This window comes from Dendrobates tinctorius, unplaced genomic scaffold, assembly GCF_039654945.1.
Source record: "Dendrobates tinctorius isolate UK_male_01 unplaced genomic scaffold, ASM3965494v1 ptg000241l, whole genome shotgun sequence".
NCBI classification, from domain to species: domain Eukaryota; kingdom Metazoa; phylum Chordata; class Amphibia; order Anura; family Dendrobatidae; genus Dendrobates; species Dendrobates tinctorius.
In genome coordinates, this window is record NW_027361908.1 from 21,698,031 (window position 1) to 21,716,381 (window position 18,351).

Consider the following 18,351-nt stretch of genomic DNA (forward strand, 5'->3'; position numbering starts at 1 on the left):
GAGACACCCAAAGAACCTAGATAACTTGGAGAAGATCTGCATGGAGGAGTGGGCCAAGATAACTCCAGAGACCTGTGCCGGCCTGATCAGGTCTTATAAAAGACTATTATTAGCTGTAATTGCAAACAAGGGTTATTCCACAAAATATTAAACCTTGGGGTTGAATAATAATTGACCCACACTTGTATGTTTAAAATTTCTTAAAATTTAACTGAGCAACATAACTTTTTGGTTTGTAAGATTTATGCATCTGTTAATAAATCCTGCTCTTGTGTGAAGTTTGAAGGCTCTAACTTATTTGCATCTTATCAAACCTGCTAAATCTGCAGGGGGTTGAATACTACTTGTAGGCACTTGTAGGGTCTGTAGGCAGACCCTTTGGGGTCTGCTCTGGGGCAGTTAGTTTTCCTCTTTTCCTGCTTTAGGCTCATGTAGCTCTCCGGTTGTAACGAGGCGTCTAGGATCATCGTAGGTACGCTCCACGACTGCTGCTAGTTGTGTGTTAAGATCAGGGATCTGCAATCTGCATAGATGCCAACCTCTCTGGTTTTCTGAGACTTAGCTTGTGTTGTTTTTTCCTCCTCGCTGACCCATTCATAACAGACAGGGTGAAGAAATTCACAGGAAATGATTTCCATTAATTTTTGCACTGAGAACCTGAGTGCTGCAGGGCGCCATTACTGTATCATTACTATCTATATGATCTTTTTGTTTTCCAGAGTTATCCACTGTATCCCAATGGCTGGGAGGATGCACACATTTAAGAAAACTCTTGATTAGCAAGAATCCGTTTTTACAAGAACATGACTGGAGGTGAGATAATCAATGTGCTGTGTTGTGTAACGCTAAACTTAGGATATTAAATAGATATAAGAAATATAACCTCACATTTTCGATCATACTGCATATTTTTACATTTAATGATATACAGTATATATTTATGTAAATTTCAAGAGTATATTTTATGTTAGTACTCATTCGTAGATATTTGCGAAGAATCTTTTGCATTATGTATTTCACATTTTGACCAGCAGGTGTCACCAGGACAAGCCTCTCCACTCATAGCTACAGTACCTATTGCTTGAACAGCAGATGTCCCCCTAATACTTTCTTTTCAAGTCATCAGCCGAAGCTGGCTTTTCCCTTGCTTGCATTAATTCCTTTTCACCAGCAGATGGTGCCATGTTTGCATATCTTTAAATATCTTCTGTGCTTATTGTATTTTTTTTTTTTTACTCGGCCCTTTTTTTTCCTTAATTAATTTCCCCAAATATGAATAAAGTTTAAATCCGACTCAGTCTACCATTAAAGTATATATGGCAGGCTTCAATCATGCTTTTGTTCTGTCTGTTTTGTTTTGAGGATCAAACAAACAGAATTCCTGTGCAAAACGGATCTGCTTCATAACTGATGTAAATGGAAACATAAGGGACCGATTGATTATTGAGGTGTCTATTTGGGTCACGTTAAGCTTCTGTTTTTAAACCAGAAAAGTATATGTAAAAGTTTTTTTGATTTTTGTTTTTTTCCATTGTAAAAACGGACACAAGAGAACCCAGACTGACCCCATAATAAAGGGTTCCCTCTACTAACGTTGGCGTCAGTTATGCAGCAGATACGATTTGGTCATTAATTCCATTTCTCTGTTCCGTAAAACATAATGGGCAACTTAATAAACTGACTTCATGCTTCTGCTTGCAAGATCTACAATACTAACGTTTTCTACTAATGTTTTCCTTGGTGGATGAACTGAGATCGGCCTATAGGATGGGTTTGGACATTTTTTTAATCTGGATTTAAGCCAGCAATGCTAGTCTTAAAGGGAATCTGTCAGCAGATTTTTGCTACCTCATCTGAGAGCAGTCTGATGTAGTCAGAGAGAAGCTGAATCCAACAATGTATCACTTAGAATACTGGGTGCAGCTGTTCTGACACAATCAGAGCTTTTACATTTAGAATGAAGCAGAGCTGAGAGAGCTAGCCACACCCCCACCTGGCCCTCCATGTACAAAATCCATAAACATTGAGGTGCTTTTACAGGAAGAGTCAGACTAGTCCTGCAATGTTAATCTCTTAGTGATAAATCCTTCACATATTAAACAACAGCATGCACTGTGACAAGTGATACATCCATGAATTCTGTGTGTCAGACTCTATCTCCTGCTGTCTTCACATTACATAGCAAACACCTGCTGACAGAGTCCACTGAGATGTTAGGGGTCAGCAATGCTATGCTGTAAGACTAGGTGCTTTTAACTCAAATGAAAAGATAGCATGGAAAAGAATTAAAGCCCAGCGAATAGAGATGTATGGGCCTGGCTTTAGTCATTACACCCTGGTTATATTTCTAAAATGTGACAATAATATCCGACAGGAAAACTACACATGATTGTCGCTTATTACCTTAATAATTTTGGTCTTTTTACCTTCATTGATGGTTATCATGTACATGGTGATATATTTTAAACTTCGACTGATACAGTTTCACGTGTCTCATTATTTTCGTTAATTTATTGTACATCACACTGGTCTACATACTTGAGGCTTATAAGGAATTAATTTTATTTTTCCAGTGGTGATTCATTCAGAAAACTCCTGTACCCTGGATACAGTTTGTTTTAAAAAAATAAATAAATAAATAAAGCAGTTCTTGACTCACCCTCACCAGGACCAGCTTTTTAAAAGGAACCTGTCAGCAGGATTTGCACATCAGGGGCTCTCCAGACACAACATAGCATCCGATCTCAATTGCAGCCAGTTCTGCAGTGAAAAGGTCAAATGGCGCTCCTTTCTTTCTGAGCTCTGCTGTGCGCCCAAACAGTGGTTTACCCCCACATATGGGGTATTGGCGTATTCGGGAGAAATTGCATGAAAAATTTTGTGGTTCATTTTTTCTTTTTACACTTGTGAAAATAAAAAAATTGGTTCTGAATATAATGTTTGTGAAAAAAGATAAATGTTTTTTTCCTTCCACATTCCATTCATTCCTGTGAAGCACCTGAAGGGTTAATAAACTTGAATGTGGTTTTGAGCACCTTGAGGGTGTAGTTTTTAGAATGGTGTCACTTTTGGGTATTTTCCTGCATATTGACCCCCCAATCTCACTTCAAATGTGAGGTGGTCCCTAGAAAAATGGTTTTGTAAATTTTGTAAAAATGAGAAATCGCTGGTCAACTTTTAACCTTTATAATTTTCTAACAAAAAAAAAATTGTTCCAAAATTGTGCTGATGTTAAGTAGACATGTTGGAAATGTTATTTATTAACTATTTTGTGTGATATGACTCTCTGATTTAAGGGCATAAAAATTAAAAGTTTGAAAATTGCAAAATTTTCTAAATTTTCGCCAAATTTCCATTTTTTAACAAATAAGTCAAAACAAAGAATTTTTACCATTATCATAAAGTACAATATGTCACGAGAAAACAATGTCAGAATCACCAGGATCCATTGAAGCGTTCTAGAGTTATGACCTCATAAAATGACACTGGTCAGAATTGAAAAAATTGGCCCGGTCACGAGAGCAAAAACAGGCTCTGGCACAAAATTAATCTTTATTTTGAGTTTTGAGTTAATGAAATGCTCGTGCTCCAAGGCGGAGCTGTGGGAGGTCTTCATGTGGTGGACTGATTACCATATTTACTTGTGTATAAGCCGAGATTTTCAGCCCATTTTTTTGGGCTGAAAGTCCCCCTCTCGGCTTATACTCGAGTCATATACTGGGGGGTCATCGGGGAGCAGGGGTGTCAGAGATCATACTCACCCCCTCCTGGCTCGTCTCTGCAGCCCCCCTGCTTGTCCCATGTTCTCGGCGCCCCTGCTCTTCCTGCTTCAGCGGTTACGTGGTACCACTCATTAAAGTCATGAATATGCGCATATACATGACTTTAATGAGCGGTACCACGTGACCGCTGAAGCAGGAAGGGCAGCGGCGCTGAGAACATGGAACAAGCAGGGGGGCTGCAGAGACGAGCGCCAGGAGGGGGTGCTTATGAACGGGGGGAGCCATATTCACGTGTCCCCGTTCCACCGCTGCGCGTTGCTCTGCTGTCTTGCATCCTCTGGCTGTGTCGTTCAGGTCAGAGGGCGTGATGACGTAGTTAGTATGCACCCTCTGCCTGAACAGTCACTGCAGAGCCGGCAACACTGATGAACAGCGGGCAGCAGCGGAGGTGAGTATAGTTTTTTCTTGTTTTTTGGAACGGAGGCAGTGGCAGCAGCAGCAACATGATGGGGCCACTCACTGTCCTCATTATCTGGGGCCACTCACTGTGCAGCATTATCTGGGGCCACTCACTGTGCAGCATTATCTGGGGCCACACACTGTGCAGCATTATCTGGGGCCACTCACTGTGCAGCATTATCTGGGGCCACTCACTGTGCAGCATTATCTGGGGCCACTCACTGTGCAGCATTATCTGGGGCCACACACTGTGCAGCATTATCGGGGGCCACTCACTGTGCAGCATTATCGGGGGCCACTCACTGTGCAGCATTATCGGGGGCCACTCACTGTGCAGCATTATCTGGGGCCACTCACTGTGCAGCATTATCTGGGGCCACTCACTGTGCAGCATTATCTGGGGCCACTTACTGTGTAGCATTATCTGGGGCCACTCACTGTGCAGCATTACCTGGGGCCACTCACTGTGCAGCATTACCTGGGGCCACTCACTGTGCAGCATTATCTGGGGCCACTCACTGTGCAGCATTATCTGGGGCCACACACTGTGCAGCATTATCTGGGGCCACTCGCTGTGCAGCATTACCTGGGGCCACTCGCTGTGCAGCATTATCTGGGGCCACACTCTGCAGCATTATCTGGGGCCACTCACTGTGCAGCAAAACTGGGGCCACTCACTGTGCAGCATTATCTGGGGCCACTCACTGTGCAGGTCTTATCTGGGGCCACTCACTGTGCAGTAAAACTTTGGCCACTCACTGTGCAGCATTATCGGGGGCCACTCACTGTGCAGCATCATCGGGGGCCACTCACTGTGCAGCATTATCTGGGGCTACTCACTGTGCAGCATTATCTGGGGCCACTCACTGTGCAGTATTATCTGGGGCCACTCACTGTGTAGCATTATCTGGGGCCACTCACTGTGTAGCATTATCTGGGGCCACTCACTGTTCAGCATTACCTGGGGCCACTCACTGTTCAGCATTACCTGGGGCCACTCACTGTGCAGCATTACCTGGGCCACTCACTGTGCAGCATTATCTGGGGCCACTCACTGTGCAGCATTATCTGGGGCCACTCACTGTGCAGCATTATCTGGGGCCACTCACTGTGCAGCATTATCTGGGGCCACTCACTGTGCAGTATTATCTGGGGCCACTCACTGTGCAGCATTATCTGGGGCCACTGACTGTGCAGCATTATTTGGGGCCACTCACTGTGCACCCTAGGCTTATACGTGAGTCAATAAGTTTTCCCAGATTTTTGTGACAAACTTAGGGGGGGTCAGCTTATACACGGGTCGGCTTATACACGAGTATATACGGTAGGTATTCATAATGCAGACTGCTGACAGGTCACTGATCCCTCACTGACCTGCCCCCTAATTTGCATAATGAATATCTCTGCATACTGAAGAAAAAAAAACCTTCTGCAGGCAGGTGCTGGCTATGGCACCTGCGCTGCAACATACTCACATGGTTACTGTCCTAATAATAAATGTGGTTGATGTTATTCACATAATACAAAAAAATCCATTTGAGTATGGCGCCTGCTGCACCAGCGCAATAGCAGCTATCGGTGTATAGAGGTGATCCGATAGCTGCTATTGCACAGGCGGCACCATCTTGGAGGAGGAATTTTTTTTTCTTCTCTAGCAAGATGTCGCCGCCTGCGCAATAGCAGCTATCGGATCACCTCTATATACACTGATAGCTGCTACTGTGCACACGCAGTGGTCGCCATTTAAATTTTTTTTATACTCCTCAGGATTACCTCAAGCACATTTATTAACTTCACATAGTAACATAGTTATTAAGGTTGAAGGAAGACTTTAAGTCCATCTAGTTCAACCCCATATCCTAACCTGCCCTAACATTTTCTTATTATTATTATTATTATACATTTTTATAGCGCCATTTATTCCATGGCGCTTTATATGTGAAAAGGGTCAAATATAGATAAGTACAATACACATGAGCAATGCAAGATACACATAAGTACAGAAGGAGAGAGAACCCTGCCCGCAAGGGCTCACAGTCTACAGGGGATGGGTGAGGATACACTAGGAGAGGGTAGAGCTGGTCATGCTGCGGTTCAGTAGACTGAGGATCACTGCAGGTTGTAGGCTTTCTGGAAGAGGTGGGTCTTCAGGTTCCTTCTGAAGGTTTCCGTGGTAGGCGAAAGTCTGATGTGTTGGGGTAGAGAGTTCCAGAGTATGGGGGAAGCACGGGAGAATTCTTGTATGCGGTTGTGGGAAGAAGAGATAAGAGGAGAGTAGTGAAGGAGATCTTGAGAGGATCGAAGGTTGCATGTGGGTAAGTACAGGGAGACCATGTCACAGATGTATGGGGAGACAGGTTGTAGATGGCTTTGTATGTCATAGTTAGGGTTTTGAACTGGAGCCTCTGGACGATAGGAAGCCAGTGAAAGGCTTGGCATAGGGGAGAGGCTGGGGAATAACGAGGAGACAGGTGGATTAGTCGGGCAGTAAAATGTAAGATGGATTGGAGTGGTGCCAGAGTGCTGGAGGGGAGGCCAGAGAGTAGGAGGTTGTAGTAGTTGAGGCGGGAGATGATAAGGGCATGCACTAGTGTTTTTGTGGTGTCATGGTCAAGGAATGCATGGATCTGGGAAATATTTTTGAGTTTTAGACGGCAGGAGGAGGTTGATCTAGAGGAAGGCAAAAAAAAACCATGTGGCAAACAGTAAGCTTCACATTGGGGAAAAAAATTCCTTCCCAACTCCACATACGGCAATCAGACTAGTTCCCTGGATCAGCGTAATATCATGGACACTATTGTATATAACCTGTAATATTATACTTTTCAAGAAAGGCATCCAGTCCCCTCTTAAATTTTAGTAGGGAATCACTCATTACAACATCATGGTTCCATAGCCTTCTTTCTTCCAGACGTAGAGGATGCCCCCTTGTCCCCGTCACAGGTCTAAGAGTAAAAAGATCATTAGAAAGGTCTTTGTACTGTCCCCACATATATTTATACATTGTAATAACCCCTAGGCCTTTATTTTTCGAAACTAATTAACCCCAAGTGTAATAACCTGTCTTGGTATTGCAGACCCCCCAGTTCCCTAATAACCTTGCTCGCTCTTCTCTCCACCCATTCCAGTTCAGCTATGTCTTTCTTATACACCAGAAACAAGAACTGTACACAGTATTCTAAGTGTGGTCACATTAGTGACTTGTATAGAGCTAAAATTATGTTCTCCTCATGAGCATCTATGCCTCTTTTAATGCATCTCATTATTTTATTTGCCTTTGCTGCAGCTGCCTGACACTGGCCACTAAATGTGAGTTTGTCATCCACCAATACACCCAGGTCTTTTCAGTGACAGTTTTGCCCAGTGTTTTACAATTAAGCACATAATTATGCATCTTATTTCTTCTGCCCAAGTGCATGACCTTACATTTATCCCCATTAAAGCTCATTTGCCATTTATCAGCCCAAGCTTCTAGTATACATAAATCGTCCTGTAATATAAAATTGTCCTCCTCTGTATTGATTACCCTGCAGAGTTTAATGTCATCTGCAAATGTTGAAATTCTACTCTCTATGCCCCCTACAAGGTCATTAACCCCTTCACCCCCAAGGGTGGTTTGCACGTCCATGACCGGGCCAATTTTTACAATTCTGACCACTGTCCCTTTATGAGGTAATAACTCTGAAACGCTTCCATGGATCACAGTGATTCTGACATTGTTTTCTCGTGACATATTGTGCTTAATGTTAGTGGTAAAATTTCATTCAAATAACTTGTGTTTATTTGTGAAAAAAACGTAAATTTGGCGAAAATTTTGAAAATTTCGCAATTTTCCAACTTTGAATTTTTGTGCCCTTAAATAACAGAGATACGGCACACAAAAAACTTGATAAGTAACATTTCCCACATGTTTACTTTACATCAGCACAATTTTGGAACCAAAATTTTTTTTTGTTAGGAAGTTATAAGGGTTAAAAATTGACCAGCGATTTCTCATTTTTGCAACACCATTTTATTTTTACGGACCACATCACATTTGAAGCCACTTTGAGGGGTCTATATGATAGAAAATACCCAAAAGTGACACCATTCTAAAAACTGCACCCCTTAAGGTGCTCAAAACCACATTCAAGAAGTTTATTAGCCCTTTAGGTGCGTCACAGGAATTTTTTTAATATTTAAAAAAAAAAATGAACATCTAACTTTTTTTCACAAAAAAAATACTTCAGGTTCAATTTTTTTTATTTTACCAAGGGTGACAGGAGAAATTGGACTGCAAAAGTTATTGTGCAATTTGTCCTGAGTACGCTGATACCTGATATGTGGGGGGGAACCACTGTTTCGGCGCATGGCAGAGCTCAGAAGGGAAGGAGCGCCGTTTGACTTTTTCAATGCAAAATTGGCAGGAATTCAGATTGGACGCCATGTCACGTTTGGAGAACCCCTGATGTACCTAAACAGTGGAAACATACCACAAGTGACCCCATTTTGGAAACTAGAACCCCCAAGGAACTTATCTAGATATGTGGTGAGCACTTTGAACCCACAAGGGCTTCACAGAAGTTTATAACGTACAGCAGTACAATTAAAAAATCATATTTGTTCCACAAAAATGATCTTTTCACCCCCAATTTTTATTTTCCCAAGGGTAACAGGACCCTAAAAGTTATTGTGCAATTTGTCCTGAGTACGCTGATACCCCACATGTGGGGGTAAACCACTATTTGGGCGCATGGCAGAGCTCGGAAGGGAAGCAGCGCCATTTGACGTTTTTGGCTCGAATTGAGATCGGACACCATGTCGCGATTGGAAAACCCCTGATGTACCAAAACAATGGAAACCCCCCACAAATGACCCCATTTTGGAAACTAGACCCCCCAAGGAACTTATCTAGATGTGTGGTGAGCACTTTGACCCCTCCAGTGCTTCACAGAAGTTTATAACGCACGGGCGTGAAAATAAAAAAATTCCTATTTTTTCCACAAACATGATCTTTTAGTCACCAATTTTTTTATTTTCCCAAGGGTACCAGGAGAAATTGGACCCCAAAAGTTGTTGTCCAATTTGTCCTGAGTATGCTGATACCCCATATGTGGGAGAAAACTACTGTATGGGCACATGTCGGGGCTCGGAAGGGAAGTAGTGACATTTTGGAATGCAGACTTTGATGGAATGGTCTACGGGTGTCATGTTGCCTTTGGAGAGCCCCTAATGTACCTAAACAGCGGAAACCCCCCACAAATGACCCCATTTTGGAAACTAGACACCCTAAGGAACTTATCTAGATGTGTGGTTAGCACTTTGAACCCCCAAGGGCTTCACAGAAGTTTATAATGCCCGTGCATGAAAATAAAAAAATGTATTTTTACCACAAACATGATCAATTAGTCCCCAAATTTTTTATTTTCCCAAGGGTACCAGGAGAAATTGGACCCCAAAAGTTGTTGTCCAATTTGTCCTGAGTACACTGATACCCCATATGTGGGAGAAAACTATTGTATGGGCACACGTCGGGGCTCGGAAGGGAAGTAGTGACGTTTTGGAATGCAGACTTTGATGGAATGGTCTGCGGGTGTCATGTGCGTTTGGAGAGCCCCTGATGTACCTAAACTATTGAAACTCCCCACAAGTGATCCCATTTTGGACACTAGACCCCCCACGGAACTTATCTAGATGTGTGGTGAGCACTTTTAACCCCCAAGTGCTTCACAGAAGTTTATAATGCCCGGGCGTGAAAATAAAAAAATCATTTTTTTTCCACAAAAATGATATTTTTGCCCCCAATTTTTTATTTTCCTAACGGTAACAGGAGAAATTGGACCCCAAAAGTTGTTTTGCAATTTGTCCTGAGTAGGCTGATACCCTACATGTGGGGGTAAAGCACTGTTTGGGCGCATGGCAGAGCTTAGAAGGGAAGGAGCACCATCTGACTTTTTCAACTCAGAATTGGCTGGAATTGAGATCAGACGCCATGTTGCATTTGGAGAGCACCTGATGTGCCCAAACAGTGGAAACCCCCAATTCTAACTCCAACCCTAACGCCAACACACCCCTAACCCTAATCTCAGCCCTAACCCTAGCCCTAACCCTAGCCCTAGCCCTAACCCTATTGGGAAAATGGAAATAAATACATTTTCTTTTAATTTTATTATTTTTCCCTTACTAAGGGGGTGATAAAGCGGGGTTTGATTTACTTTTTATGACGGTTTTTAAATTTGGCAGCTGTCATACGCTAAAAGACGCTTTTTATTGTAAAAATAGTTTTTGCATCACATATTGAGAGCTATAATTTTTCCGTATTTTGACCCACCAAGTCATGTGAGGTCTTATTTTTTGCAGGACAAGTTGACGTTTTTATTGGTACCATTTTCGGGCACGTGACATTTTTTGATTGCTTTTTATTCCGATTTTTGGGACGCAGAATGAACAAAAACCAGCGTTTCATGAATTTCTCTTGGGGGGGTGCGTTTACACCGTTCCACGTGCGGTTAAATTGATAAAGCGGTTTTATTCTTCGGGTCAGTACGGTTACAGCGATACCTCATTTAGGTCGTTTTTTTATGTTTTGTCGGTTTTATGCAATGAAAACTATTTTATATAAAAAATAATTATTTTTGCATCGCTTTATTCTGCGAGCTATAACTTTTTTTTATTTTTTCGCTGATGATGCTGTGTGGCGGCTCGTTTTTTGTGGGATAAGATGACATTTTCAGCGGTACCATGGATATTTATATGCGTCCTGGCACCGGCAGCTCTTTCCCTGTGCTGAACGGTCACATGGTACCACTCACTAGGTAATGAATATGCACACGTCTCCACTGCCATAGGTGTGGAGTGCATATTCATTCCCTTAATGAGCGGTACCACATGACCGCTCAGCACAGGAGAGCTGCCGGGAAGGAGATGCAGGGATGGCGCGAGGAGGGTGGAGGAGACATGCATACATCGATGGGACGGCGGGTGAGCCATACATACAACGATGGGATGGGGGTGAGCCATGCTTTTAACGATGGGACGGGGGGTGAGCCATGCATATAACGATGGGACAGGGGTGAGCCATGCATACAAGGATTGGAGGGGGGGTTGGGTGAGCCATGCATACAACATGGATAGCCACACATACCAGGACAGGACGGGGAGAGCCACACATAGCAGGACAGGGATGAGGGGACAATGCATACACGGCTTATACTCGAGTCAATAAGCTTACCCAGTTTTCCGTGGCAAAATTAGGTGCCTCGGCTTATACTCAGGTTGGCTTATACTCAAGTATATACGGTACATAAATTCATTTTTTAAACTAGGGGGCAGGTCATTGAGGAATCAGTCAAAACTCAAACCGCGGAGACGCCATCACATGTTTCTCAACGCAAGCAATGACTAGCCAGGTCTTTCCCTGGGAAGGAACAACCAAGGGAAGGGCGGTCTCCAGTGAAGGAAGCCACCTATGCCAAAACATGGTATCCATCCACAGACAGCTGTTTCGGGGTATGGCCCCTCATCAGTGTGGAGTAGGAAACTGGCTAGTAGGAGCAATGCCTAGTAAAAGACTGTGAAAAATGAGGATGAAAGAACTCATGGAGATCAACATCCAACACTGCGGAGACACCATCACATGTTTCTCAACGCAGTGATTCTAGAGCAATGCCCCCATCCCTTATGGGAAATATGCAAAAACATGCAAAACACAAGCTGCAGAGACACCATCACATGTTTCTCAACGCAAGCAATGACTAGCCAGGTCTTTCCCCGGGAAGGAACAACCAAGGGAAGGGCAGTCTCCAATGAAGGAAACCACCTATGCCAAAACATGGTATCCATCCGCAGACAGCTGTTTCGTGGTATTGCCCCTCATCAGTGTGGAGTAGGAAACTGCTAGTAGGCGCAATGCCTAGTAAAAGACTGTGAATGAGGATGAATGAACTCATGGAGATCAACAACCAACACTGCGGAGACACCATCACATGTTTCTCAACGCAGTGATTTTTCAGTCTTTTACTGCCCTTCCCGTGGTTGTTCCTTCCCGGGGAAAGACCTGGCTAGTCATTGCTTGTGTTGAGAAACATGTGATGGTGTCTCCGCGGCTTGTGTTTTGCATGTTTTTGCATATTTCCCATAAGGGATGGGGGCATTGCTCTAGAATCACTGCGTTGAGAAACATGTGATGGTGTCTCCGCAGTGTTGGATGTTGATCTCCATGAGTTCATTCATCCTTATTTTTCACAGTCTTTTACTAGGCATTGCTCCTACTAGCCAGTTTCCTACTCCACACTGATGAGGGGCAATACCCCGAAACACCTGTCTGTGGATGGATACCATGTTTTGGCATATGTGGTTTCCTTCATTGGAGACTGCCCTTCCCTTGGTTGTTCCTTCCCGGGTTAAGACCTGGCTAGTCATTTGCTTGCATTGAGAAACGTGATGGTGTCTCCACGGCTTGTGTTTTGCATGTTTTTGCATATTTCCCATAAGGGATGAGGGCATTGCTCTAGAATCACTGCGTTGAGAAACATGTGATGGTGTCTCCGCAGTGTTGGATGTTGATCTCCATGAGTTCATTCATCCTCATTTTTCACATTGAGGAATCAGTGACCTGTCAAAGGCCATATAGATGAATACCTAAGCAGAGCACACAGCAGAACCCACACAGGCCGCCCCAGACAACGAGACTCTTATTAACTGAAAACTGAAAATAAAGAATAAGCAACAACCACAAGATGGATTTCATCAGCCAAGGTATAATTTTAATCAGTATAACGGCGCCGTCCTGACACTGTCTGTAGGTTACTGTGCACAATCCCACTGACTGGTTCCTTTTAAGTCTCTGCTACTGGAGAAACTAAAAGACATAACTCAGCCCAGGACTTGAGGAGATTGAGACTAGCACAATTTATTTACAACCAAATGCAGCTTGGGGATGGCGAAAACCCCTTTAAACTAATGGGACACAGAAGTCGCATACATCATCAGATTCCTTTCTTTGTTAAGCTACTGAAGCAGCCATGAACGTCTTTAATGATTAATCTTTTCAATTGACTTTTTTTTTATTTTCTTTTTATTTTAGTTGGTGCATGTTTTTAAACCTTGTTTGAGGCAAACATGGACCCTTTCCTTTGGGGTGTATTTTATTGTTTTTATTTCTGTTGTATTTGTCTTATCCCCTTAATGACCACCAATACAACTTAAAAGTGACCTGAGATATAAGAGAATAGCATACCCCGACGAGTGACAATCCAGCAGCTGTACACTATAGCTGACAAGTTGCCGAATCAGCCATGATCAGTGTTGGCACTGACAATGGTTGTTTAACCCCTTAAATACTACTGTAAATAGTGGCTACAGCATCTAGATGGTTAACAGGGTGTGCGGGCTCCCTCTTTAACCCCTTCAGCACCCTGAGATTTTGATCTTGTAGTCCTGATATTTGCCATGGCAATTCATGGCCAAGTAGTGGACTTAGAGTCTGCCGGCTATAGCGGCCAGTTCAGAAGTTATCAACATTTAGATGGTAAAAATAAACTTTTTCATTCTGTCGTGTCACTTTGCATTAATTCCTGAAAAAGCACCTAAAGGCTTAATAAACTACTTGAAAGCAATTCTGAATTTGTTGATGGGTGCTGTTTTTAAAATGCTATCACTTTTGGGGGTTTCCAATATGTAGGACGCCCAAAGTCACTTCAAAACTGAATTGGTCCCTAAAAATTAAGTTTTATAAATTTTCTTAAAAAAAAAATAAAACATTGCTTCAACATTTTAAAACCTTATAAAATGCTAACAAAATAAAACATTTTATAAATGATGCTGATGTAAAACAGGCATGTGGGAAATGTTATGTATTAATGTTTTTGTGTGGTATGACAATCTGGATTAAAGGGATAATCAAAGTTTGTTTGAAAATTGCTATTTGTTTTACATTTTTGGTCAAATCTCTTATAATTTTGAAATAAACACACAACATACCAACCTAAGTTTACCCTTCTCATAAATTATAATGTGTCACAAAAAACAATCTCCAAATGAATGGGATAAGTTGAAGCATTCCAGATTTATTGCTACCTAAAGTGACAATGGTCAGATTTAAAAAATTTGGCCTGGTCATTAAGGGGTTAATGGTGTTTCAATGAAGATACCTGGAACTTATCTAGCAAGCCACCATTGCCTGCTTTGCACTTGTGTCACTGCTTCTATTTTGTGTGTGGCAATGTAGGAGAGAAAATTGACCGGTTTCTGGTGTGTAACCTACAGTTGCTGGTGCCAGCATAAATATATGCATTTTTGGCTAAAAATATGATTTTTGCAATAAGATTTCATTACAAATTTTGCACCGTTTGACACTTACAGGCTCTTTGCTTCCCTGCACATTTACTGTAACTTTAATGTCTACCGTGTTAATAAATCAGCTGAGAGGAGCTCAGAAAAAGACAGATAAAAGTCTCAGACTTTCCTGTTAGACAGTCAGAGTGATTTTGTTGGCAGATTCTCAGGTAGAGAGGTCGGCCATCTTCTCGTTAGTGCAGCTTTCCTCACAGACTGACCAGCACTTCTGTCCAGACAATGGCTGCTGGTGGAGAAGCATGTGACCCATCCAGTCCATCAGTCTCCTCCAATAAAAAAAACAGCTTTGTCCTGTTAGGTGATTTATTACTGCAGGAGGCAGATGGAGTGATCAGGTTACATGTTCCTCCTCCAGCTGCCATTGTATTTACAGAAGCGCTGTTGTGTGAGGAAAGATGGCCACCCTCTTTACCTGAGAGGCTTTCACTGAGCTCTTTCTGACCGTCTAACAGGAAATTCTGACCAGCCAATCACATCAATGTCACAATAAATTTTCTAAAACAAAAACCATGGGACATTCTGTTATTGGTGCTGTCTGAGATTGCACCAGCCACAGCAGTCATAATGGATGGAGTGATTGCGATATCACCTCTCCTGATTAACCCCTTTGGCTGAACAATAGTTCCTGACCAATCGGCACCAAAGGGGTTAATCTAAAATAGGGATCACAGCTCTGCACACCATTTCTACCTCCGCATTGGCATGCAGAGCAGTTGCATGTCCCCCTTTGTTAGCTGAGGTAGTGAAATCCATTGGTGGCCAGTGCGATCCTCCTGCAGGTTACTGCCTCCTGTTTCTCCTGCGATCTATGTCTTGTGCTGTGCTGTCTGTGTGACGATCTGTGATCATAGCAGCCTCAGCAGTTCACAATCCATGTTTCAGCTGCCCACTTAGCCCTACCTCTAATCCCAATTGTATTTTTGCGCACTTTTTAGTGCTATTTTTCGTGCATGGCGTCCTGCAGTGAGCATTCGTGCTCTCCTTATGGCCACAGAGCTCTGATCACTATCGCTTCGGATTAGACTCTGCACCAAGGGACTTTTTCTTTTTTATCTAATTAGAGTAGCGGATGTCGCAGTGTGAGTGATGTCTGATTTTCTTTTAGGTGAAAAATAAGGTAAGGAGGTAGCGCGGACATCACAGTGTACTGTAAGTGGCGTCCATTTATCTTTATCTCTTTCCAAAAAAAGAATAGTTAGCGCCAGGTAAAACTTCTTAGCTAGTGCATTTGGGGGGCGTATGTCGCAGTGTTAATGACCTCCAGTTTTATTTTGAAAAAAAAAACAAAAACTGTTAGCTCCAAATAACTTTATTGTTAGGGCATTAGTGTAGTGAATGGCACTGTAATTTTTTTATACATATGTTTCTTTTACATCTACTGATTTTTCTTTTCATTTTTTTTCCCAGTGGTTTCTTTTAATTTCTTTCCTTTTTACTAGTTTTTGTCTACTTTTTATCTCTATACTTTTTGTAATAAATAGTACCCTTTACACAAGCCCCACAAGATGCCCGTGTAAAACGCACCACTTACACACACATCCCCAGTATTTTGAAGAATAAAAGAAAAAGTGTCCCATTTGTCAAGAAGATGCTGTTTATTCACCAGAGGAGGCATACGCTTTCCTTACCTCTGACACCAATTTAGGCAGTGAGGAAGATCCCACATTCCTCTAGAAAATTATATCAAGGGAACCCTTCTGCAATCGATCCCATATGGACTCCAGCCCCCAAACGTTCACAGCCTGCCCGGATTTCATGGGCAGCTCAGCAATCCAATTTGACACCACCAGCCTCACTGAAATTAACTTTTTCAAATTCTTTTTCGGCGAGGAAATAATACATCTTACGGTGGCCCAGACAAATTTGTATGCCCATAAATTTTTCGCCTCAAATCACACGTCATCATATGCCAGTAGGACCCCTGTAAATGCAGCAGAATTTATGACATTTTGGGGCATTATGCTGCATTTGGGCATAGTCAGAAAACAAGAGTTTCGACAATGTTGGCGTTCCGATATTCTCCACAGTACACCGGTATTCCGCATGGCCATGACAAGGACACGATTTGAAGCAATCAAAAAATGTTTGCATTATAGTGATAATGCACAGTGTCCTCCCCAAGTCGATCATAACTTTAATCATTTTATATAAAATTCGGCCAGTAGTTAAACACTTCAGCAGAAAATTTCCTGAGGTGTACAACTCCCAAAGGCACATCTGTATAGATGAATCTCTGATTAATTTCAAATTTAGGCTAAAATACCGGCAATACCTGCCCAGTAAGAGGGCCAGGTACAGAATTAAATTGTACAAGCTGTGTGAAACCTGCCCTGAGAAACTTGGCCTTTGCATTAAGGATTGCTTATAAAGAAGTTTCAGGGCGCTTCCTTCAGAGGATCGTTAACCCATTTTGGAGCAAGAAGGTTATATAGCCAAAAAACTAAGTAGCATCTCTGATGTTAAATCAGATTATATTTTATTGGCTAGGTAAAATGCAAAATTTTATAAAAGACAATAAAAACATTAAAACATTTTTTGTTATAAAAAAACACAACGTGTTTCGGCCATGTAGGCCTTCATCAGGTATGAATCATTCGGCTGATCCCAGCGGCAAATGCGCGACGTGTCTACAGGCATAGGAAGCCAGTCACATTAAAGGGGTTTTCCCTCGAACAAAAGTTCATTTTAAAAATTGCCTGTCTGACCGTGTACGGAACATACCACATCTCCTGGGCAGGGGAGGAAGCAAAAGACAATACTGACATTACAGCAGGGGATAACAGAGGATTCATTTTGTGAGGTAAAGTATTTCACTGACTGTTTTAAACAATATTTTACCTCACAAAATGTATCCTCTGCGATCTCCTGCTGTAATGTCAGTATTGTCTTTTGCTTCCTCCCCTGCCCAGGAGCTGTGGTATGTTCTGTACACGGTCAGACACAGACAATTTTTAAAATGAAGTTTTGTTCGTGGGAAACCCCCTTTAAATAGAAATTTCTCCTGACATGCTGTGCACTAACTGTTTAGTGATGGGGTACACAGGTCAAATAAGAGATGACATGAGAGAAGACCGCAGATGGATGAGAGAGAAAGCGCACAGGGGTGAAACAGACAGAGCACAGGAGCGAGACAGCTCAAACGGGACAGCACATGAGGGGAGAACACAGCACAGGAAGGAGAGAGACAGCAGACAAGGGGGATAGCACATGGAGTAGACAGGTCAAGGAAGAGAGCACAGACGGGAGAAGTCAGCACATGGGGAAAGAGAGAGTGGATAGGTGGGTGAACACATGGGGGGGAGATTCTCAACGCTGCAAAGTCTGCCCCCATCGTGACATTACCGCCCTCCCGATGAGATAGCATCGGGCCTCCATCTAGTTTACTAGAATAATTTACGGTGGGGTATACTTTCCAAACCATTGATACGTGCCTCATCTGCAGGCATATTTACAGAGAAGATACTTTTTTACTATACACAGTATTTACCCACTACATATAGCCATGTAATGGTTATACATGTATTGATCATGAATATTTTATTTGTAATTTAAAAGGCTGCATTAGCAAAAACAATATAATAGCTGACAACAATGTGTTCCTAACATTCACTTTAAATACTTGCAGATGTCAGGTTATTATCAGGATCAGCATTTGCGAGTGGTATTACTGGTTTATCCCAGCTTTTACTACTGGCTGATACTATTTATTTGCAGTGATTGCCCTGACAGAGCTCCTAACTTCAACCTCTGTAAGGTGAGCTATAAAGATGCACATATAAATTTAGTTATAAAGTTACCAGCTTCACTATGTTCAGAAAACTCGCATTTGTGTGTA

The 18,351-nt window shown here is 42.4% G+C and overlaps 1 protein-coding gene across 1 annotated transcript in view; it reads left to right on the plus strand.

The window, feature by feature from the left end:
• The window catches only part of LRRIQ1 (leucine rich repeats and IQ motif containing 1), a 267,121-nt gene that overhangs the window by 101,434 nt on the left and 147,336 nt on the right, over positions 1–18,351 (plus strand). Inside the window, exon 13 of the mRNA XM_073556994.1 lies at positions 720–813. Coding sequence (XP_073413095.1) covers positions 720–813 — 94 coding nt within the window. The remainder of the gene's footprint in view (positions 1–719; positions 814–18,351) is intronic.